Source organism: Protobothrops mucrosquamatus, unplaced genomic scaffold (assembly GCF_001527695.2).
Source record: "Protobothrops mucrosquamatus isolate PMUCROS unplaced genomic scaffold, P.Mucros_1.0 scaffold39, whole genome shotgun sequence".
In the NCBI taxonomy this organism is placed as follows: Eukaryota; Metazoa; Chordata; class Lepidosauria; order Squamata; family Viperidae; genus Protobothrops; species Protobothrops mucrosquamatus.
In genome coordinates this window covers 92,246-116,256 of record NW_015386421.1, presented here as the reverse complement: position 1 = coordinate 116,256, position 24,011 = coordinate 92,246, and the positions used below count along the sequence as shown (strand labels likewise).

General features: G+C 38.6%; 2 protein-coding genes across 2 annotated transcripts; one reads left to right on the top strand and one right to left on the bottom strand.

The window, feature by feature from the left end:
* The first annotated feature begins 1,304 nt into the window (after positions 1–1,304).
* TMEM69 (transmembrane protein 69) lies at positions 1,305–7,338 on the top strand. Its single transcript, XM_015811305.1, has 3 exons — positions 1,305–1,414; positions 3,719–3,770; positions 4,574–7,338. Exons 2-3 carry the CDS (start codon positions 3,729–3,731, stop codon positions 5,282–5,284), a joined length of 753 nt encoding a protein of 250 aa, XP_015666791.1. The 5' UTR covers positions 1,305–1,414; positions 3,719–3,728; the 3' UTR covers positions 5,285–7,338.
* Positions 7,339–9,901: 2,563 nt separating this feature from the next.
* On the bottom strand, positions 9,902–19,322 carry IPP (intracisternal A particle-promoted polypeptide). The gene is made up of 9 exons (XM_015811378.1): positions 19,289–19,322; positions 17,898–18,248; positions 16,275–16,706; positions 14,291–14,446; positions 14,025–14,192; positions 12,742–12,879; positions 12,098–12,220; positions 10,905–11,125; positions 9,902–10,335 (listed from the first exon to the last, which is right to left on the bottom strand). Exons 2-9 carry the CDS (start codon positions 18,187–18,189, stop codon positions 10,111–10,113), a joined length of 1,755 nt encoding a protein of 584 aa, XP_015666864.1. The 5' UTR covers positions 18,190–18,248; positions 19,289–19,322; the 3' UTR covers positions 9,902–10,110.
* Positions 19,323–24,011: the final 4,689 nt, after the last annotated feature.

Here is a 24,011-nt window from a genome sequence, read left to right as displayed (position 1 = left end):
CCCACTGCTTACTTCTCTCCATGTGGATGTAGTGCCGTTGAGGACTACTCATTGAGTACGGTTTGCCAGCTAGCTACAGATCCATCTGGTGGCGATGTTGTCTATGCCACCTTTTTCTAGCTTACCAAGGAGTAGGTTGTGATCTACTTTATCAAATGCCTTACTGAAACCTAAGTATACTACATCCACAGCATTTAGCTGGTCTACTAGTTTAGTTACTTTATCAAAGAATGAAATAAGATTGGTTTGGCATGATCTGTTTTTAACAAACCCGTGCTGGCTACTAGTTATAACTTTGTTTGCTTCTAGTTGTTTGCATTTCTGTTTTTTGATTATCTTTTCTAGGATCTTCCCAGGTATTGATGTTAAACTGATTGGTCTGTAGTTTCCTAGGTCCGTTTTTTCCCTTTTCTTGAAGATGGGAACATCAGCCCTTTTCCAATCCTCAGGTACTTCCCTGGTGCTCCAGGATTTATGAAGGATGTGGTGCCATGGTTCTGAGATAACATCTGCCAGCTCCTTCAGAACTCTGAGATGTAATCTGTCAGGTCCTGGTGATTTATAATTTATAATTCAAGTTATCTTACCATTATAAAGAACATTCACTGTAGCCCATAATTGGCATTTTATGTACCATATGGATGCAATCAATGTAAAAAAATTCTGTATAAAGACATCCAAATAAGAAGAACGACTCCTGATATATGGTCATTCTGGTCTTTTTTTTCGTTGCATCTTAGTATGCAATTGTCATGTAGTCCCAGTACTGGTCATTTGTAAACCAGGGTTGTAGTTCCTGAGGTTGCATTCATCCAATTCGTGCAGTAAACCATGATTATAGAAATCACGTCTACGGGTCTTCTATATTCACTGCCCCACAATAGTCAAGCAAACGCCGCATAATTTTTAGAATGAAAGTCACCCTGCAACGCAAACAAAAAAGCAGTACTAAACAACTCAAAAGAGGAGAGCGGATATCGCTCACCTTTCTTATACAAAGCAGGAACTGAAGGGAAGCCTCTGTTTCAGGCTGAGAGCCTATTGGCCTGACACGTATACCCGGCGGACTTAAATGGGAGCAAAGGAAGTGCCTTGCCTTTCAAGCGGATAACGGCTCGGGTGTTGGTGAAGTCTCTTTGCACGTTACCAGGGTCGTACTTAGCCCGAAAAAAATAAGTTTCTCCTATTTCGTACAATATTATACGAAACTCGTAGGTTGTTATGCTTTAAGAGTGCATCTGGCTTTCTGGAAAGCCTACTGTGCGAACCTGGAAAGCCATCTTGCAACGTTCCCCCCCCCCTTTTGTTTTTTTGTGTGCTAAAACTGAATCAAATATCGGATGACTTGGCTTTGGATTCTCCTCTGAGCGTTCGCTTCTCTATTACCTCCTTCAGTTTTTCCTGCTAGTATATGGTGAGTATCTCCGGTCATGTAAATGGGGAGGGGGGCACGTGGCGACGTGGGGTTGAGCAGCAGAGTGAAAATAATAAGGTAACTGATCGCGAAGTCAGGTAAAGGAAAGAGGAATTTACTTTCGGTTTAATAACAGGAGAAACCAAGAAGGATTTGTCTTAAGTTTTAAGAAGGGTTTTAAATGTATTTCTCAAATTGAAATTAAAAATTAAAACAAATTGAGAGGTAAGTTTAGTTTAGCGCAGTGTTTCTCAACCTTGACAATTTTAAGGCATGTGGACTTCAACTCCCAGAATTCCACAGCCAGCATTGCTGGCTGTGGAATTCTGGGAGTTGAAGTCCACATGCCTTAAAATTGTCAAGGTTGAGAAACACTGGTTTAGCGGTTAAGGTGTTGACCTAGAAACCAGGAGACATTGAGTTCTAGTTCTAGCCGGCTGTGTGTCTTTGGGTCAGTCACTCTCGGTCCAACCCACCTCAAGGGGAAATAGGAAGGAGTATTATGTATGTGTGCTGACTTGAGCTGCTTATGAAATAATAAAGGGATTTTTTTTTTTAAAAAAAAGCCCTGTATGCTTATATAAATAGAGTACACATATACAATACATCCTGACTGATCTCAAATGCTAAGGATGATTGGATCTTCATGGGAGACCACTATGAAATACCAAAACTGATAACTCTGAATTTGAACAGGCAGACAATAACATAATTACTTTTAGATTGGTATCAAAAAAACTACATGGACTGTCAATGAGATCATGAAGAGTTGAACGTGACTATTATGTTTTATCATACAGAAATGTGGCGTACATGCTGATTTGAGGAAACTATTTTGCTAGTTTGTTTCCACAGCTAGTTAGTACATTGTAATAATACTGAGGCTTTAATAATACTGAGAAATTTAAATCTTGTTTTAAATTAGATTTTTCACATGTTTTAAAATGTAGTTGAGGGTTCAGAATATCCAGCCATGTGGGTCAGGGGGCACATTTGGTATTTTGAGAGAATGTTCTGATAGTAGATTTGACCAACTAATAAGGTGGCTTCTCTCTAGCTTCCCTAGATGTTGTCTATTGTATTTTTCTGGATGGACAGAATGGACTCCATTCTCACTGATTACACTACTTTTATTTTGATGATTTTAAATTAAGCAAGTTAGCATTTTAAATTAAGCAAGTTGGCCTCAAGCATAATTACTGTTGTTAAGGTTAATTTCAGTCTCACATACTCTGAAGTAAAAAAAAAAATTCCAGCCTAATGTTCTGGAAATACTGTAGTTTTACAATGTCCATCCATGTTTACAATGGATGGACATTGTAAAAATGGATGGACATTGTAAAACTACAGTATTTCCAGAACATTAGGCTGGAATTTTTTTTTTACTCCAGAGTATGTGAGACTGAAATTATCCTTAACAACAGTGATTATGCTTGAGGCCAACTTGCTTAATTTAAAATGATCAAAATAAAAGTAGTATAATCAGTGAGAATGGAGTCTTGTTAACATCAAAAGAGAAGTCTGTGAGTGCCATATTAGGGATGTTTAAGGCTAGTTTGTGGATGAATGTGTTCTGCAAATGTGTTTTGGTAGCATGGTTGGCATCTGATTTAGTATTTGTGTGAAGCCAGACAACTGGGGTAATTCAGTAACCCTGATTAGTTAACTACAGGTTAGAGCGTGTACAGATGTGACTTAAATGCATATTTTTATTTGAAATATTGCTAGTGTAATGGAGAGTTTCTGTGCCATTAAATTAATTTAGGGAATTGTCATTTGTAGTGGTGGTAATACTTAGCTGATCTTGGAAAAGGTAACTGCTGCCAGATTTGATTGGTACTCAGATAAGAGACTAACAAGAAATTCCTTGTTTGGCAACCAGACTGGAAAGTTGAACAAATATTCTGGAAGGCCAAAAAACCCATACAGCTTTCTCTATCTCAGTTATTAGGAATTGAGTTTTTGAAGGCATAAGCAAAGGGATCTGGGGATACATAGTACATAACACAGTATAATATGGTTATTGCGTATATACCGTATAATGTTGGATTGATATCTAGTATTAGAATAATAAAGCTGTTTATATAATGACATCATTGTAATGTCTTTCAACAGCTTTAACTGCTAGGCTTCCTGGAGTTGACTTTCCAGTTATGACTGCTATATCTTAGATATATCATGCCTAAATTATACTTCATCGAGATTGTTTCAGTGTAGCATATTTTAGTGAAGTGGAAAATATCACCCAATATTCATGCATGATACTCTAATGTTAACCATCTAACCTTTTCTCTGTCTTTTAAGGTCTGTGAAAATGTTCCATTTTATACAACGTGGTTTCCAAATTCCTTCCAAGGTAAAATTCTCCCAGACAGTTGAATTGGAATTTTTTTTTAAGAGAACAACTTCTATTACACACTGGGTTAAAAGAAGATAATCCTAATATTTGTCTTCTAAGAGAGATGTCAAGTTTGTTTTGTAGCTTTTGTGAAATACAAAAATCTCCCCAAATATTTAATGTGTGCAGTTAATGCTAAAAGAGATTACATTTTAAATGAGTTTTTCTTAAAAAATCTATTTTTATCAGAATGAAGGCATAAAATCAACATGTTCTACATTTATTAATAGTACTAAATATATAGTACAGTGTTATGCAGTAATTTATGAATAGAAAGAGAAATACTTTTCCCTTATAAATGTAGGTACCGGGAAATATTCTGACAATATTCATTTTGTGCATTTCAAGTACATGCAGTGCAGTGAAGACCTAGACTTCATATGTTCTCTGGAAAGATACTAGAAATATGGAAAATATTTTGAATTTGAAAGACTGTCTTATTCGGACAGCATCCAAACACTTCCTATGAATAAAAATGGCTTGTTTTGAATTTGAATCTTTTTATCACCCCTATTTTTTTTGCTGTCAGTCATGCATTAGTAAATTATATGTGAATTCATGATGCTTCATGCCTTTAATGGAAATCTATTGCAGTTCCCAAATAAGAGTGGTTATGTAATAGCCTAAAGACAAAGACTGAAGTTTTATATGATTTTGCAATTAGTTAGCTAAAAAGGATAAGTTTGAGGCAAAATGTGTAGCAGTTGCAGGTTTAAACTCACACATTTCAGTGACATGCATGTTTATATTTGCAATTACAGATAATTCACCTTCAAAGGTTTCTGCAGCCTAGGAATAACTCTTGCCATTTTCTTCTTGAATACCGTCAGAGCTTCCTGTCAAAATTACCGTTATCTAAAAAGCCAGCTTTGTGCACAACTAAGATCCAAGGATTCCATTCCTCTGCTTGCAGCTGGAACAAAAAAAGGCCTTCAGAACCTACATCTGATAATCAGGATATTCGACTAGTTGACTTGGCATCACTTAAGGACTCTCCCAAACCTGCCATTTACGTAGCAGCTTCAATATTATTTCCATTTGTTTCAGTGCCATTAGTGATGGCTATCCAGCAAGCCTCCTACCCTGAGTTGGCATTTGCTCAAATTGCATATGCTGCCTCTATATTGTCTTTCCTAGGAGGGGTCAGGTGGGGATTTAGTCTTCCAGAAGGAAGTCCTGCAAAACCTGACTGGCGTAATTTGGGTAACAGTATAGTTCCTTCTATAATAGCCTGGATTACCTTGCTTTGTAAAGATCTCACTACAGCTGGAATCATGGTTATCATAGGTTTAATGATAGCCCTTAATAATGACTTGGTTCTTCTTCCCACCTATCCCAACTGGTTTAAAGCCTTGCTATTAATTTTAACTCTAGTGGCCGCATTTACTATATTTGTCACATTAATTTATGTGAATTTCTATCCTGAAAGATATCTAAGTTTTAAATTTGGGGAAACAGACGATTCTAAGTAAACACACACAAAAGGCAGAGCCTTGTGGGAGAAACAGAATACAGAATGGAAACAATATTCACAATGCATGAAATGAATTTGGAAAATTATTGGAACAGAAAATAATAGTTGAATTATCTAATTCATTAAATTTATAACACTAGCATAGAGAAGCAAATTAGAAAGGAGGGTAGGTGCTGAATACTAGTAGATTTTATTTTTTTTAGATTACTTGGGTTTTCATTTGTGTGGCTTTAGTGGAATTTAGTTTCTCTTATTTTTTTACCAAATTTGGTACAAATACGAAACAATTCACAGCATTACTCTTGGAAATTAATTCTGGGTGGGTCAATACCAGGGTTATGTGAAGCATGTAGAGCAGTACTTCACTTAAAACCTGGCAGCACATCCTCTTGAAGGCTCAGCACAGTTGTTTTAATGGCTTTTCCATGCTATCTGAGCATGTGTGTGCGTGCATGCATGCAGTGAATACTTCTACTGGGATTGGTGCTAAAGTTTTATTACCAACAAATTGTAATGAAAGCAGTAAGATAGCTTTGAGGAAATTGGATAACACACAATTGTTTCAGTGATTTGAAAGAATAATTATGAGCCAAAAATATTTCCACATAGTGGATGCTTTTCTTATACTTTGGGTAATATGTTCTAAATATTTAGACATAAAACTATAGAACTATTACTACCAACGGAAAATATAAAATCTTTTGCATTGAGCAGTTTTTAGAAGTTTTAATTTCTTGTGCTAAGTGTTGGATTGCTATTTACTATAATAACAAAAAACCCCTCAATATAAACAATTTCTATTTTTTTATCATCAAAATTACCAGAAAGATTTAAGAATACATTTGAGCTTTAAGAGAAATATATTTAAATGTGCCACACAATTGATCAAAACCTTGTGCTAGTCTGTGACTGTAATAAAATACTCTCTCAAAATTTTGACTACAATTTTTTTTCTTTTTTTTAGTTGTCTATTGCTGAGTTTCCATAACAGTACAAAGTACAGTGGAGACATTTGTTATATTTGGCTTGAAAATAACTAGAATTTCCATTGTGCTGTCTTATAATAGGGCAAATGTTGTTTGAGATTGGGTAAGTGCATCATGAAATTAAATTCATAACTTTCTTAAAATCAAGTAACACGTTTTTGTAAGCTATCATTTTGTTAGAGAAAAATCAGTCTATTTTGTTTTCTGCAGAAGGCTTCTGAAGTCTCAAGTTCAATTAAGAATCAAGTCAAATAGAGGCAAAGGTTAAATATAAAGCCTTTCCAATGATTTATTCTAAATTGCAGAGCAAATTTCATGATAGGTAGGAGGAGAGGAAGAATATGTTATTAGAATTGGTTGCAACCTACTGTTATCTCCTGCATGTATCTGTATTCATTGTACTGTGTAGGCCCAGAGTCAACCTTGTTTTCCATCAGTCAGCATAAATGTTGATGCATATTTTGTGAATAGCCACCCAGCATTCAAAATAGTGTGGACTCCCTGATCTAAATGGCAGACAGTGTTTCAGTTGGAATGTACGCCACCTCTCAGCTATAGGCTTTAGAATGTATGTTTGGGAGATTCCCTCAGCTTCTGCCCTCTAAACACAGAAAAGGTATTGTTCATTCAGAAGACAAAGGGAAATCTTTGGGGAGACAGAGCAAAGAATTTTGGCACCCGAGACAGAAAAATAAGTGGAGTGTACCATCTTCCCAACAACTCTGATACATGGCAGGAATTACCACAAACTGAAGGAGTACCAAGATCACAAAGCAGAGGACTTTGCTTTTGGATTCAGCTTATCTCTCTAAGGAATAGATAACTATTCCTGTTAGACATTGCATTGCTTTGATTTCTTTTACTTATGTTAGAAACTATAATCCTGCTTCTATAAATGTAGAGCATTTAGTGTAATTTTGGCTAGAAATTACCTGTTTCTCAGATGACATCTTTCTTTTGAGATAACTTCTTATAGCAGGCCAGCACCATCTTGTGGTCTGCTGAGAGCCTTACGTGTTTTCTTAAAAATAGAACTTCCTGTATCTTTTTTGAGTTATATTTTTCAAAATAAAGTTTGATTTTGCTTATCTCCTATGAGGTTGATTTACCTCCCAAAGGACACACCTTTATGCTACAAAGCTGAAACATTTTATGAAACAAAAATGAAACCAAGTTGAAACATTTCCCCCCATTTAATGTATAAGTTGCAGGAACAGGCCAGGATTACGGAGGACTCCAGGTGAAATATGTGGGAAGATGTTCTGGCAGTAGTAGCTATTGATAAGCTAAGATCAGAATGTATAGACCCAAAATATTTCAGATTCCATCAGCAAACTCGGCACAAAAGTCACAGTGTGATCACTGGGAAATGGCATCAGCCTGCCCACCACATTGAGCAGTGAGTATCTGGAACTGATCCTGGTCCCCTCTGAATTTTGACTGAGCTGGGACACACTTTGTCCTAGCTATTGCATTAGTTTCTATCATAGCACTTTGCAAATAGGTCATCTGTTTATCTACTTGTTGCTGGTGTTGTAACAATGCCAGATAATCATACTCTTAAGAAATTAGGGTCTCTTCTGAGCCTCTTGCCCCTTCCCTCACTATCTAGCTAGGCCCGATCTCTCAAGGTCATTCCCATAAGCCCGTGGTGGTGAACCTATGGCACGCGTGCCACAGGTGGCACGCAAAGCCCTCTCTGTGGGCACGCGCGCCGTCGCCCCAGTCCTAGGCCTTTATAAAACCTTTTCACTTTAGGCCTCCGCCGCCATGTGCAAAAAAAAGGGTTCAATCAATCAATTTCAACTTCTCGTGGGAAAAAAAAAGATCTCGCAAAGTTGGAATTGATTGAACTTTTTAGTCCCACCCAGTCTGCCGTTACCACCGCAGCCACGCCTGCCCAGTGGGCCACGCCCACCCGGCACCTGACAATACATAAGTGGGTTTTGGGTTGCAGTTTGGGTACTCGGTCTCTAAAAGGTTCGCCATCACTGCCATAAGCCATTATGCTAGCAGAGTTGGGGCAGGGATGGTGCAACCATTCTGACATTCGTTGATGCTATCAATAGCCTTCAGTATTATCACAGTTAATCGGTTTGGGACAACTGAGGATTGGGGGAATGATATTGTGATGCCTCTCCACATTTCTACATAGCCAGTTTCAGTTGGTGGATTTGGAGAAATGAAATCCAAAGTCCCTGACCTGTAGGGTGTAGAGAACTCAGTGGTCTCATCCCTCTTGTTTAACATCTACATGAGGCCACTAGGTAAGGTCATCCGTTGACATAGGGTCAGGTATTTCAGTATACCCATGATAATAAAACGTTATATACCTTAACCTAGTTGATCAAGTGATATCGGGTCTTATCCCAGTCCCTGGAGTCTGTGGGGGTGTGGATGGAGGGCAACAGACCTAAGCTCAGTTAGGTCCCAGTAAGACCAAATGTGGGTGCATGTATCTTAGGGAACCAGAGACTTTCCATTTCTAATTCTAAATGGGGTTGCGTTCCCCAGACAGAATTACTCAAAAATTAAATAGCAGCTATAGCTAGACATTCATCTTCAGCACCAACTCTACTCAGGAAGCCGCTTTGAGTCACTCATACCTTGGTTTCCCATGTGTGGACCACTGCAGTGTACTTTACATGGGCTGTCCTTGAAGACCACTTAGAAAGCTCAGCTGGTCCAGATTGTGCAGACAAGAGCAGTTATGGGCATACCATAATGCAATCCTGAGATACCTTTCCTTTATGAACTGCACTTATTACCAGGAAGCTTTGGGGTGCAATTCAAGATTTTGGTTACCATTTACAAAACACTAAATGACATAGGTCAGAGGTAGGCAACCTTGGCTCTTTTATGACTCGTGGACTTCAACTCCCAGAATTCCTGAGCCAGCCATGCTGGCTCAGGAATTCTGGGAGTTGAAGTCCACGAGTCATAAAAGAGCCAAGGTTGCCTACCCCTGACCTAGGGCCTAGTTGTTTGAGGGACTGTCTCTTTTTCATTATTTCATTAAACAGACTCAGTATGCTTCAAGTCTCAATCATTAAAGGATGACATCTGACACAATCCAGGATGCTTGGATTCTCAGTCTCTGTCTTTTGCAACAGTCTCAAACCTCTTCTTTTAATGAGGGTTGAAGACCTCGTTCTTTCTCCCCGCATTGGGCTAGGCTGGAAAATGAGCTCCCTAAGAGAGAGGTTTCACTATGCTCTGCTGGGATGACCATTTTCTCTCTCTCTTTACCTCCCTCCCTCCCTCCCCCTCCCTCCCTCCCTCCCCCTCTTTGTTATCTGATGTACAAATAAATCTAAAGTGCATCACACAGAGTCATGTGGTTGGGCAACTTAAGAAATGCAAATAAATACTACTGTAAGCTGCGAAATCTTATGGGAAGAATTAGTTTGACAAGTGAATTAGATCACTGAGTCACATTAGCCAATCCCATATTGCCCCAGAATGAGGGGCCTTTAACAAATCTCAAAGAAACAATGGATTTTCAAGATTAAATATTGAACTGGATTTGCCAATTTTAACTTTCTCTGTTTCAAACGAGGTTCCTAACATGATAAACCAACAGAAACTTTCCAAATGTCAATAGCAGATATTAAAAATCAAGAAGTTTCTATTGTCAGAATTGTCTCTACAAACTGTTCCAGTTTAAATAAAGATTTAAATAGTTTCAATTAACAATTGTTGTAAACTTCTGGATATGCTTTAAAAATCTTCTAACTGAACACACTTTCTTAAGAGCTACCCAAATCTTCGATTTCTTTACAGCATTTAAATTCACACTTCAATTTTTGCTGGGTTTTTTTTTAAAGCATGGTATTCTTCAAAGGACTGCCACACCTCCTTCACAGCGGCTCGTGATCATGTTAGCAGTTTCAATCCAACTATCCGTATGTGGATTATACACTTCCACAGAATCTGAAGTTACAGGAGCAGCTGTATCGTAGCTGGCAGTCCTGCCTCCTGTGACATAAAGGAAGCCATTCACAGCTATGACACATACTCCAGCTCTTGGGACTTTCATTGAAGCAACTTCCGTCCATTTTTCCTGATAATAAAACCAAAAGAATTATCTTTGCAGTATACTACATTTGCCTTCCGGAGCAAATCTACAGACATAAGAACAGCTATAATGGTCTTCCGTGCACTGGCAGGGTAAACTACTGCTATTTATTAGCAATCAAAGACAAAGATAGTATTCATTCAACTCACAAATCCAGAAAAAATGCAGAGACAGGACAGAAAATATTAGCATTTGTGTAATGAATTGGATTCAGGAGCAAAATTCTTGATGGTTCTTTAGGCAGAAGAAGAGAAATTTCTCAGATTTTGCCTATGTCCCTTGAAAATCTATGTCTGGTTGGAAGTTCTTCCTGGGCTGGCAAACTGACTCTGATCACCAGGTTATCTTTGAACTTTGTTCAGTTTAGTTTGATATTTGTCCCAGAAAGACATTCCTTCAGCTATATAACATTTGTACACAGAGTTAGAAGCATAAACTGCTTGTGCCACTCTGGGGAACAATCAGATACAATACTGATAATACATTCAAAGAAAATGGGAAAAATTCTAAAAGGCAGCACAAATAATTACTTTGACATGAAAATTAAATCCTACCTCTTCAAACGAGTATTTCTCAGCTGTTGAAAGAGCACCTTGAGTTTCATTCCACCCTCCAACAGCATAGATGCAGTCATTCAAAGCAGCCACTCCTAGATATGCCCTTCTCGTGCCCATTTCAGGAAGGGTAGACCAGCGCTTAGCTAGCGGGTCATAGACTTCCACAGAACATAGTTCTATTTCTTCATTGCTAATGCCTCCAACAACATAAATTAAACCTATGAATATAACAATTTCCTATTAGAGCACTGCCATTTGAATACAGTTGGTGACAAAGAAGCCATCATGCAAAATTAACTGCAATCCCACCTCTAGGAGGAAATCAATAGCTTTCATTATTGGGATTGCTCTTGAATAAATTACAGGTTGTAATTTCTGAAGAATAAGGGCTGTTTTAAACCATTTTATATTGTAAATGGTGCGTTTGAATTTTATTCTTCAAAACAGGACAATCTTACGAGGATATCAAATTTTCTGATCACATCTTAACTGAGCAATGTTATGCATGTCTACTTAGAATTCAGCCCAACTGAGTCAGCTTCAATTATTCCCAACAAATATATATAGGATTTCAGCTGAAGTTGTATATATTATAATAATAATAATAATAATAATAATAATAATAATAATAATAATAATAATAATAATAATAATAATAATAATAATAATAATAATAATAATAATAATAATAATAATAATAAAGTTGGAAGGGACCTTGGAGGTCATCGAGTCCAACCCCCTGCTCAGGCAGAAACCCTACACCATTTCAGACAAATGGCTGTCCAGTCTCTTCTTAAAAACTTCCAGTGTTGGAGCATTTACCGCTTCTGGAGGCAGGTTGTTCCATTGGTTAATTGTTCTAACTGTCAGGAAGTTTCTCCTTTCAGACTAACTCATTTTATTAAAAGGCTTAAGCTTTCATGAGCTAAGCTGGTGATTTTTAATAAAACCTATTAATCTGTTACTGGGTTCTGCCTCATTTTTAGCTAATATAAACTAATGTAGCTCTCCTCCTACAATATCTATAATGCTGAATCTGGAAATGTTAATGCTTATCACAGTAAAAACACTTGCAATTATTAGGATTGCTGTGTTGGATATAGTTATTAACCATAATGAGTGTAGATTGACTGCTGCCTATTGTATAATTTGCACTAAGCAAAATGGTCCCAAAATTCAAAATCCCTCACCTCGTATTTCACAACAGCCAAAATTGTAACGTGGCACAGCCATGCTGCCTACAATTTCCCAAGTATTCTCTTCAGGATCAAAACGTTCAACAGAGGTGCCAATCTCTGCTCCAACCCAGCCTCCTGAAAATCAAGGTCAGTATGCAGGTAAAGAATATTGCATAGTAAATGGATTGTCACATCCTTGAGACAATCAGATATATAATCAATATAAAAGTAATGTAGATTATATCCTTAATACCTAAACATTCCTCACAACATGTTTTACAAATGTACGCAATTTTAGTGGCACGGGTTCTAATATTACATGGCTTTGGCTTTAAAACAAAGTATAATACATTATGTAGCATACAGCAATAATTAAATTTAAATATCCTGTATATTATCTTACAAAAGATACAAGGTGGTAAGCAAGCTGGTGAATCTGTTCTAGCAGCACCTTAGCAATATCCCTACCTTTGGAATCTCTCAGGAAAACATTTGTGTTTAGTTACCAGAAAGGCTATTAATCACCCAATGTCTCACATGATTTGAAGAAGACTTTATTACTGTGTATTCAAAAGCTGCCATACTATGGAGTACATGACCCAAATACAATATTGCTCCTAACTTAAAGTTATAGATTCAGTAGTCAAAAGACTTGCCCAAAGCATAGATAGTCCCATAAGAGGTGCATACTCCAAGGCCACAGCGGGGATGATTCATTGAAGCTACAGTTGCCCATTGCTTTGTAATAGGATCATAGCGTTCAGTACAGTCAAAAATCATGGAGTCTTTTTCACCTTGGAAAAGAGATAAGAACATACAGAAAGTATGTTTTACAACAGCTTGTGAAGACAATTATTGTACTGGGGCAGAGTGCTGGCTCAATTCATCAATCTGAATCACTATTAATGCAGATTACAAGTTAAAGCTGCTAGAAAGCTAGATGACCACAGCACATTGTGCAATCTCTAAACTGAGTGGCATAAATCTTCACTAAAGGAATTGTAGTTCTGATCAGCCCTTTTCATCCTCCAAATACACTTTTCCTGAATAGATATTATATTACTGATAATTATTGTCTCTGAATAACATTTAAAAGAACTGGAAAAAGCAAATTTACATCTGGAAGGAAGAAAAAGTACACAGAAACAATCATGGCTGGAATTAAATAATAGTAATAGCAGTAGTAGTAATAGTAACAGCAACAATAACAACAACAATAATAGTAGTAATAATAATACAATGTTATATTAATAATATTTGTCTCTGAATAACATTTAAAAGAACTGGAAAAAGCTGGTGACATTTGGAAGGGGAAAAAAATACACAGAAACAATCATGGCAGGAAGAAAGCCACGCTTGTGCAGAATTCAAAGAATTTCTATTAGGAAATTGTTAGAGCAACAGTCCATATGCTTAGGGCAAATTTGCCTACTTTACATCATCACAATAAAATGTCCTAAAAATGGTAAGCACAGTACCTACCAATGAAAAGGCTGCCACCTATTTTATGATTTACTGTGTATATGGTAAATTTTGGATGTTATTGTATAGCTCCTATGCACTCTGTAATGGTCAATCTTAGAGATAAGTTCTCTGTAATGATCAATCTTAGAGATAAGTTCTCACCTTTAAATAATTAAATTATTGTCATGGTATGTGGGAATGAGCTTGGGAGATAGGAGAGCTGCACAACCAGCATGTATGTCTCAGCCCACAGAAGGTGAGATGACTTAGGAAATGTTTCAGAAGGGACCCTCCCTAGTTTTCTGAAGGGTAAAAGGAAAGGAGAGTTAATAGGTTCAGACTTGTAAGATTCTGTTAATGTAACCTTACAATGAAGATGGAACTAGTGCTTCTTGTCTGGACTTACAGGGCTAACAGTTATCAAATGAGCAATAAAAAACAATAGCCTATATTTTTCTCAATGATTTTTAGTTACCTCCTATAGCGTAGACCATTCCTCCAACTACTGTAACACCCAGGCCACTGCGAGCCTGGTGTAAGGAAGACACGGTAGTCCAATACTGACTGAAAGTGTCAAAACGCTCCACACAGCTAAGAGCCCTGCTATCACTCCAACGGCCTCCCTGCAACCGAGTATAGCCACCTACACAAGGAGGGGAAACAGGATAAACAATCATGTGTTTTGTAGGCATTTCTTGACTAATTAAGGTTTCCAAATATTTAAAAGCTAAGAATCCCCACCTACTGCATAAATGTACTTCCTAGCTTTTCTCCGTGGACGGGTCTTAGTGGCCTGGAAAAAACTGCTCGTCTTATTTTCTTTGGGAGACTGACCGACTTCACAGTATTGTTTCAACAGAGTTTGAAGGGCTACTCGAAGACTGAAATCTGGAATCCCTGAGAAAGAAAACCATCAAGTAATATAAATAATCCTGGAGTTTATGACTGTAATGAAACTTGCCAATTACTGCCGTAAGTTGAAATGGTCCTAAAAGAGTTGGTCATGTGACCAACCCAATTTTACTTTTTTTTTTTGCATCGGTCATTAAGCAAATGCTGCAGTCAGAAGTACAAACGCTGCAACCCATTGTTCACTGTGGGTGCAGTTTTGCAGAGTACTGGAAGGAAGGACCAGTTTTCGGGAAAACTGTCATAAAACATGGTCACATGATTGCAGAACACGACAAATGGCCATAAATGCGGCCATGTTGCTGCCAAGTGCCTTCACTGCAGTCATGTGACCATGGGGAGGGGGGGCAAGCATTAGAAGTTTGGATCCGGGTCATAGGTCTCGCTTTTCTGATAGGTTGTAATTCTGAATCGTCGCTAAGCAACGTTCATAAGTCAAGGACTACCTGTACCTAATTTGTAGCTCAATTACATTTCTGCAGTTTACATTTTTTTTATTAAAAAAAAACTATACGGGAATGACCTTGAGAGACAGGATGAAGAGAGACAGGATGTAGCTGAGTTCACAGAAGGAATGGCAGCGTGCCTCAGAAGGGATACACCCTAGTGTCTTGGACTATAAAGGTGAATGGTGGAAAGAGACGGACTTTCAGATTTCCAAGATTCGTTAGCGTAACCTTACAATAAAGTCAGAGCGAGTACTTCTAGGTGTGCTTCTTCTCTGAACTACCTTGCAAGGCTGACATTATCAATTACAGCAAAATGTAGTTTTTTAAGTCACTGGTTAAGTGTTAATTTCTTAATACTTTTTTGGTCCTTATACTGCTGGTGATCCCCTTTGAAAACCTGATTAATTACTGAAGGGGTGGGAGGGACACTGTTCCACACATATCTAGACAAGATTTAAACAAAGAAAAACAACTAAGACATTCGTCTGCATCTGTATTCTTCCATTAGGGAGAAAGAACAAGAGATGACCCTTTCTGATCCTCTCTCACCCTAAAAAGTAGAGATATGGGTAATCCAATGGGGGCTATAAAGCAGGGGAAACTGGCATTACCATAATGTCTTATTTTCCTTCAAATAAAAAAACCCCCAGTATCTTCCTGATTGTAAAAAGCAAGTGCCAGTGTGTTTTGCATCATGCCATGGGTTATTTGCTATGATATTCAATTTGTATTACACCCAAGTTGCATTTTAATAAGTATGTTTACTTTATTATCTGTTTTTCTTAAATTGTAGTAATACTGTTGTATTATAAGCCACCAAGAAATCATATTAAAGGACAGCATACACAATGTAATAAATAAATGCATTAACAGGAGTTCTAATATCACAGAAATTTAATGTAATAGGGCAGGGTGCTATTACATAGGGTACACGTGTATATACAGTTAATGTCTTCATAAAACCAGTTTTTAATTCTTATATTGGGTAACTGAGTATCCTATCATTATTCTACAATTTATTATTAGATTTATATCCTGTATGTCCTGCCTTTATTTTATGTAACTCAAGTTAGCATATTTTCCCCACAGCAACCATCTGTGAGATGGGTTGGGTTGAGAGTGAGTGACTGGCCCAAGGTCACCCAGCTAGCTTTTGGGCCTAAGGGAGGACTAGAACTAACAGTCTTCTGATTTACAATCCAGAACCTCTACACTAGGGGTGTCAATCCGGCGGCCCACGGGCTGGATGCATCACGTGCAGGCCACATCCACCCGGCTCCACAAAGGCAAAAAAGTCATGGTACGTCACGTGATGCGATCAAGTTTGACCCCCGTGCTCTGCACCAAACTGGGTCTCAAGACATTACCTTCTATGTACTTTAAAAGTCTTTGTGCAGGTAATAAAGGAAATCTCACTGCATCCAGTATTTCCACAACGTGTTTCTTTCTTTTGCCTGGGTCTTTCAAAATCCACTGCATGGCAGCCATGAAAACCTGATATTCATCTTCTATACTTAGGTCTTCACTTCGCAATATCTTAATCAGTTGGTCTTTTGTCAACGCCAAGAATTCATCTCCATTGTGAACCTCCAGGAAGTGGGCATGGATGTAATTCTCTGCAAATTCTATCAGGTCATGACAGGCAATTTGTTCAGCAAACTGGAAGAGTCCAACGCAGTTCATAGGATCAATCTGTCCCTTTAGAAATTCACAACAAAGGTCCACCACCTCTGATAGCTGAAACATGTCTGCTGCCACAATCAACTCCTGGACATTATTCTCATTAATGCTGACAATACCTGAAAAAGGAAGAATGATTTTCAGCTGGCATGAAATCTTACCAACACTGTTAAGTATACAAGTAAACCTCAATTTACGATTATCAGTTTCAATTTATGAAACTAATGTTCAAAATTATGGTGGTGGTGACTTACAACCAATCCTTGCTCTTATGAACATCACAGCATCCCCCTGATCATGTGATTAAAATTTGGGTGCTTGGCAACTAAGAAATATTTGATGGTTGCAATGTCCTGGGTCACATGATCACCATTTGTGACCTTATCAGGGGACTTCCAACGAGCAAAGTCAATGAAGAAAGCCAGATTGGCTTAATGATCTCAACAAAAAAGGTTTTAAAATTGGGAATGTCTCACTTAATGACCGCACTGCTTAGCAATGGAAGTTCCAGTCCCAATTGTGGTTGTAACAAGAGCTATCTGTATAGCTTGTCTACAAGCAACCGTAACTGCAACCATCCTTTGAAAGGTATTGATGTACACTGCTAATAGATAAGATTCCACAGCAATTAAAATAATGAAGATAGTGAACAAAGGTACTCTTTTACAGGTAAAAAGTACATTTATTAATGCAATGGCGCAGAACAAAGATTTCTACCAGAAAAGCTGTGCATTAAATCTGCTTCAAAATCTCTTCATACTATATACGGGAATTTGAAAAAAAATAACACTCTCATCTTTCTGAGAACTATTTCAGAGAGAAAGCTTTATCCTTGAAATATTGATTTTAATGTACAAATAACTGGCTTTATATGGCAATCTCTCCATTGAATTTAAATGTGCAAACCAGTCCAGATTTACTTCATTTAGCTATTTATGAAAATAAGTGTGCTATATAGAAAGAGGTCTTCTATAACCAGTAACTACAGTAGGTTCTTTATCATTACATTGAGGAACAGAGCAAAACAGACTCCTAATTCATGCTTAATTTGATTTGACAAAATGCCGTTGATTTTAATAGAATTTATTTCCAATGCTGTGTTCATGTAAAGACAGTAGTAACACACAAACTATGTGAATAAAACATAGTCTGCTCATGTCATGCTATCTAACTCATTCTGAAATAGCACATGGATGTTTGCGAAATAGTATTTATCTCAGCAAGTACTAACTGAATCAAAACATTCAGTTTGCAGGTAACTAAGACGTTAACCCAAAGCATGGTAAGGAAAAAATTAGAAATTCTTCTACCTGTATAAATAAACTCCAGGAGGATCTGGAAAATATTAGCATCCACACCCAGGATCTGCACAACATCCTTTGAAGACTCCTTCATCCCTCCAGCAAACAAAGCAGCAAAATAAGAGCTACTTGCAGCCAAAACGAGCCGGTGAACTTTATATGCTCCTTCACCAACCTGGAGCTGTACATCACAGAAGTGTTGCCCGCATCTCATCTTGTTGATCTGGGCTAACAAAAGTCGAGCATGTCTATCTGCCAAGAAAGGGAACTCGCATGTGCCGGGGCAAGCCACACAAGCCATGATAGCTTGACAAGGTCACAGAGAAACTGACTGACTGATGCTCAGTTTCCAGTGCTGCCCTAGGAGAAACAGGAACATATGAAAATGACAGACCTAACTGTGAAATTACTGTTGAGCATGAGTAAGATTAATTACCATAACTCAATTCTTCCCTCTTTAAGTAAGAACACTCTGAAAGATCTTCAGCTCAAATTTGAGTTTGGGACCAATTCCCATTTTCATATCATAAATGAGAAAGACAATATAAAACTATTGAAGCATACCCTGGACCGCAAACCAGTACCAGTCTGTGGCCTATTAGGAACTGAGCCATAGAAGTGGGAGAGAGTGAAGTTTCATCTGTGCATGCACAGGATCTAGGTTGCATGTGAAACCTTCCCCCCTCCAGCCCGTAGAAAAATTGTCCTCTATGAAACCAGTCCCTGGTGCCAGAAAAGTTAAGGACTGCTGGTGTAATACCTAAAGTGGTTGTTGTTGTTGTTATTATTATTATTATTATTATTATTATTATTATTATTATTATTATTATTATTATTATTATATTTGGATTTATATCCCGCCCTTCTCCTCACGGACTCAGGGCGGGATTAAATGATGGTAAATATGATTAAATGATGGTAAATTCCTTTTTGTTTGTTTTTTTCCATCTACTGTCCAGCATCCAGTTTACTATCTTATCTGCCCTCATTCCTTAGTTACCCCATCAGATCACAATCTATTAAGCAATACATTTGGGTCCATTTTTTTTAACCAACTAACTGTGTGGCATATTTTTTTACAAAGAAATTAATAGTACAGCAGAGGAACAGTTCAGCAGGCCAGTCCTGTAAACAAAATATATGGTTTGACCTTTTTTTTTTCCAGAATGCCAAACCCACCTAGCATCTTTTAAGGTTTTGTTTCACGTTATATTCTTGCGTTATACATCATTTCAAAGTTTCTCCCTTTGTTCCCCTTCAGTCATTCTTTTTAAACTATCGCTGGGGTTCAGCTCTCCCATTACCCCCCAGGCCACGGCCACCGGAGGCCCAGGGCATGCTTACAGCCCGCCCGACATCCGAGAAGCCTGCACACGGTTGCTGAGCGATCCGGTACTCACTTCTGATGTGGCCGAGAGCTCTTTACATTTCATTTTATTTTCCTGCCTTTAAAAACAATCTCAAGAGAGACTCTACGCCGGTGAGAGCCTCCGTTCTCGCAGTATCGGCGCCGAAAACGAACGGAGGGCCAACCTCCCCTCCAATAATAATCCTAAGGTGCAAGATGCAAAGTGGCAGCCGCCAAAAATTCGCACCTAAGCGCGGAAGACGCGGCCCCAGAGAGGCGGGCGGAAAAGGCGACCGGAGGAAAGGAGGAGTCCGGTCAGGCCGAAGTTCTGTAGGGAAGGGAGGCGCACGTGACGCGACACAGCAGGAAAAGCCGAGAGGGCTTCACTGAGGTCCGCCGTCCTGCGGCAGGCGGTGGAGGCGCTGCTGCCGACAGCGACGGAGGAGCTGGAAGGTCGTTTCCCCCGAGAGGGTCGGAGACCGCGCGAGAGAAGAAGCTGCCCGGTTGCAACGGAGGGAGCAGCGAGTTGGTGGAAAGGGGAGAGGCTGGTGGCTGAATGGCGCGTGGCTAAGAAGTTAAAGCGAAGCATTTTTTTTTCTTTTTGCAACTGCTCGTTTGATTGGTTTTGGAGAACTCGCTGAACTATAAACTAACCGGCGTTTGTCAACCTTAATTACAGGTAGTCCTTGACTTACGACCACAACTGAGCCCAGCATTTCTGTTCTTAAGTGAGACTGCAGTTGATAAGTTAGTAACCTGGTTGTTAAGGGAATCTGGCTTTCCCATTGATTTTGCTTGTGAAAAGGGATCGCGTGATCCTGGGGCGCAGCAAAGGTCATAAATATGAACCAGTTACCGAGCATCTGAATTTTGATCACATGATTCTGGGGATGCGACAAAGGTTGTAACTCTGATAAATAGTCATAAATCACATTTTTCAGTGCCGTTGTAACTTTGAGCAGTCAGTAAATGAACTGTTGTAAGTCGAGGATTACCTGTAGTTTGGATTTCAACTCCCGAAATCCCTAGCTAGCCTATAAAATTCCCCAGTAATTTTATGAGAAAATACTGGAGAATTCTGTGAGTTGAAGTCACACATCTTAAGGTACTGTAGCTCACCTACATTGAGCTAGCTAACCACTCTAATCTAGTACTGTATGCAGTACGAATCCAGTCTTGAGATTCGTTTGTGGGTTTCTCTTTAGGATAATTAAGAAAATAGACACAGCATATGTAATCACTAGATCACTATGTATAACAACTTTTCACCTTTCCATTGAAAGGCTTAATTTCATTGTTGAAATTGATACAATTAAATTGATGCACACTACCAGACACTTATTCTCTTTGTTTTTGAAACACTATATTGTATACAGCAGGAGTCCCCAACCTATGGCCACGGCCCGGTCCCGGGCCGTGGGCTCTTGGCCAGCGGGCCATGGAAATGGCTGGTCGATGCGTGAATGTGTGGGCGTGCATTCCCCCGCCACTCATGCAAGCACTGGTGACCCCATTTGCACATGCACATGGGTGCGCATGGATCTGCTAGCCCGGGTGGGTTGTGCGGCCCATTTGCGCATGCATGAATGGAGCCACTAGCCGCGGGGTGGTGGTGTATGCTGCTGTTCACACATGTGCACAGCACCAGCGCATGCTGCATGCACAAACAGGGCCACTAGTGCTGCACTAGCATGTGTGTCCCTGTGCGTACACGTGTGCACACCAATATATGTTTGAGCACTGGCAATTTGGTGACAACCAGTGGTGGGATTCAAATTAAATAAATTAAATAAATTAAATATTAAATATTAAATAAATTAAATATTAAATAAATTTAATAAATAAATAAATAAATATGTGAACAACCGGTTCTCTGTGTGGATGCTGCTTCTGGAAGTCCATTCTGGGCCAGGGCAACAAAAAATTAGCTACTGGTTCTGCCGAACTGGTGCGAACTGGCTGAATCTCACCACTGGTGATAACATAAAACTTTTTCTGTTACAGTATAGGTGCATGCTCCCAAGTGTGCAGAAAATGTAATGTATATTTATTTGGGATTTAGAAGAATTGTGAGCTCAGAAATGGAAAAAGTAAGGAAGGAAGGGGAAGGGCATCAGGAAGTGAAACATTTTAGTAGCCCTATTCAGTTGACAGAATTATTTAGGGTTTGTGTATAATAAAGAATGCGAATCATGAGTAGAATATGCTTCTGATTTTTAAGGTGCTGGCCTGATATCTAATGATAACATTCTTAAAGTAAATCAGACTTTAGGAATCTGAGTTACAATTTAAAGCACAATGTTGGAAAACAAAATCTTACTATACATTGTAAAATCTCTAGCTGACAAATAGGAAAGTGTAAAGAATGACATTCCACCAGGCCTTACCCCGTTCAGATATTTAGTTTGCAAAAAAAAATAATAAATTGGAAATTGCTATGACAGTGGTGGCGAACCTATGGCACGGGTGCCAGAGGCGGCACTCAGAGCCCTCTCTGTGGGCACATGCGCCGTCGCCCCAGTCCTAGGCCTTCAGCTGGGTTTTATAAAACCTTTTCGCTTTAGGCCTCCACCGCCGTGTGCAAAAAAAAAAAAAAAGGTTCAATCAGTCAATTTCAACTTCTCCCGGGAAAAAAAAAGATCTTGCAAAGTTGGAATTGATTGAACTTTTTAGTCCCACCCAGTCTGCCGTTACCACCGCAGCCACGCCCACCCAATTGGCCATGCCCACCCAATTGGCCATACCCAGCCAATGGGACACACCCACCCGGCACTCGACGATGCATAAGTGGGTTTTGGGTTGTAGTTTGGGCACTCGGTCTCTAAAAGGTTCGACATCACTGTGCTATGAGAACCAGCTATAAAATATCCAAGACAGTGTTGTTGCATATAGGATTTGTAACGTTATTTCCCTGACATGAAGCTACAGTGCTTGAAAAGGGAAGAGGCTAGCTTTATTCCCTGAGATGGCATAAGAGTTTCCACCAATGGCAAAAACAGCCTATCCACAAGTTCAATAGAATTCCAGTCTTGCAATAAAAATTTTTTTTGATGCAATTTGAGATGTGCTGCAATTAAATCTTAAATAAATCAACTTAAATGTCAGATATTGGCATAAAATCTTATACCAGAATCAGCTTAGAACTTGTGAATATATCATGTGGAAATGTTGTAAAAGGGTTGAAGAAAATAGATAAAAAGAGGAAAGGAATAGTTGAAATAGCAAGTTACATGGAATGATTATATAAAAGGACTATGGCAGATAAAGACTATGGCAGATAAAGAAAAAGAAGAGAATTACACAGAAAGAGTAAAGCATGGATGGAAAGAAAAGGAGATACTAATGGTTGTTCTACTGACAGGTAGGACAACATCTTGCAGAATGAAGATAGGTAGGGAAACTAGTGACTGCTACTTATTGCTCCGATAGCAATATGTTGCTGCTCATTAGGTCATTTACATTCTATTCCATACTATTTTCATTGTTCAAAATCCCCAGAAACAATTTCAAATTGACTCTTAGCTGTCCTTGCTGCTATTTCAAGATACAGACACAGGTAGTCTTTGACTTACTACCATTCAATTCATGAGTGTTCAAAGTTACAATGACATTAAAAATGTGACCTGTGATTGGTCCTTGCATTTGCCGTCACCCTGGTCATGTGATCAGAATTCAGGTGCTTGGGAACAGGCATGCGTTTATGATGGTTGCAGGATCCAATTGTTAAAGCAAAAGATGGTTTTGAAATGCAAAAGATGACACCCGCAGACTTGATAGCTTATAATAGTAGTGTATAATTGCAACTGCTTCAGATGTCTCTTGGAAGACTTGAAAGTGTTAGTCAATTTTGAGGCTGCAAATTATATCAGTAGGAGGAAATCTTTTAAGTATTTCAATAAATGTATATTCCCACAGGTGGCACAATTGCAGCATGTTTTAAACAGTGATTTATAACAACTGGTTTAATTAATTGTGGAAGTGGTTCAAGACAACTATTTTATTATAAAGTTGTTGTAAATGCAAGCTTTGTCACTGATTTAACAGTGGCTGCAACTACACTACAGAGAAGTCCAGGGCTATATATTTACATTCACAGCTTCTACTCTAGAATTTTTCCTCTTGCTCTTCCAAGTTCATGGAACTTGACCAATTTCTCTGGAAGGCAGAAGTACTGAACTATGTTTACATAATAGTTCTCTGTCACCTGGGAACTACAGATCATTGCCTCCACAATTTCAACCTTTACATCACTATTGGTCCCACTCCCCAATCCTTCAAAGTTATTATGAAGTTTGCCTGGAATTACAGATAGTCCTCAAGTTACGACCACAATTGAGCCCAAAATGTATGTTGCTACGTCAAACATTTGTAAAGTGAGTTTTGCCCCATTTTACAATCTTTCTTGCCACACCTGTTAAGTGAATCACTGCAGTTGTTAAGTTAGTAACACGATTGTTAAGGGACTCTGGCTTCCCCATTGATTTTACTTGTCAGAAAGTCGCAAAAGGGGATCACATGACCCCAGGACATTACAAGCATCATAAATATGAACCAGTTGCCAAGCATCTAAATTTTGATCAAGTGACCATTGGGATGCTGCAATGGTCATAAGTCACTTTTTTCTGTGCCATTGTAACTTTGAATGGTCACTAAATCAACTGTTGAAAGTCGAGGACTACTTTTATCTTTTTTTTTCTGTGGAATTTGCAAAACTAAGAATTATTATTTAGTCCAAATCAATCCACTGCACAATGAAGTCCTCTTTGTTGAAGGCT

Bases quoted from the DNA above. Each gene is read 5' to 3' on its own strand.
- TMEM69 (XM_015811305.1), top strand. From the start codon at position 3,729: ATGTTCCATTTTATACAACGTGGTTTCCAAATTCCTTCCAAG. The intron at 3,771-4,573 runs GTAAAATTCTCC...TTGCAATTACAG, and splicing joins GTTTCCAAATTCCTTCCAAG to ATAATTCACCTTCAAAGGTT.
- IPP (XM_015811378.1), bottom strand. From the start codon at position 18,189: ATGGCTTGTGTGGCTTGCCCCGGCACATGCGAGTTCCCTTTCTTGGCA. The intron at 11,126-12,097 runs GTGAGGGATTTT...TTATATTCATAG, and splicing joins TGGCTGTTGTGAAATACGAG to GTTTAATTTATGTTGTTGGA. The intron at 10,336-10,904 runs GTAGGATTTAAT...TTTTATTATCAG, and splicing joins AGAAATACTCGTTTGAAGAG to GAAAAATGGACGGAAGTTGC.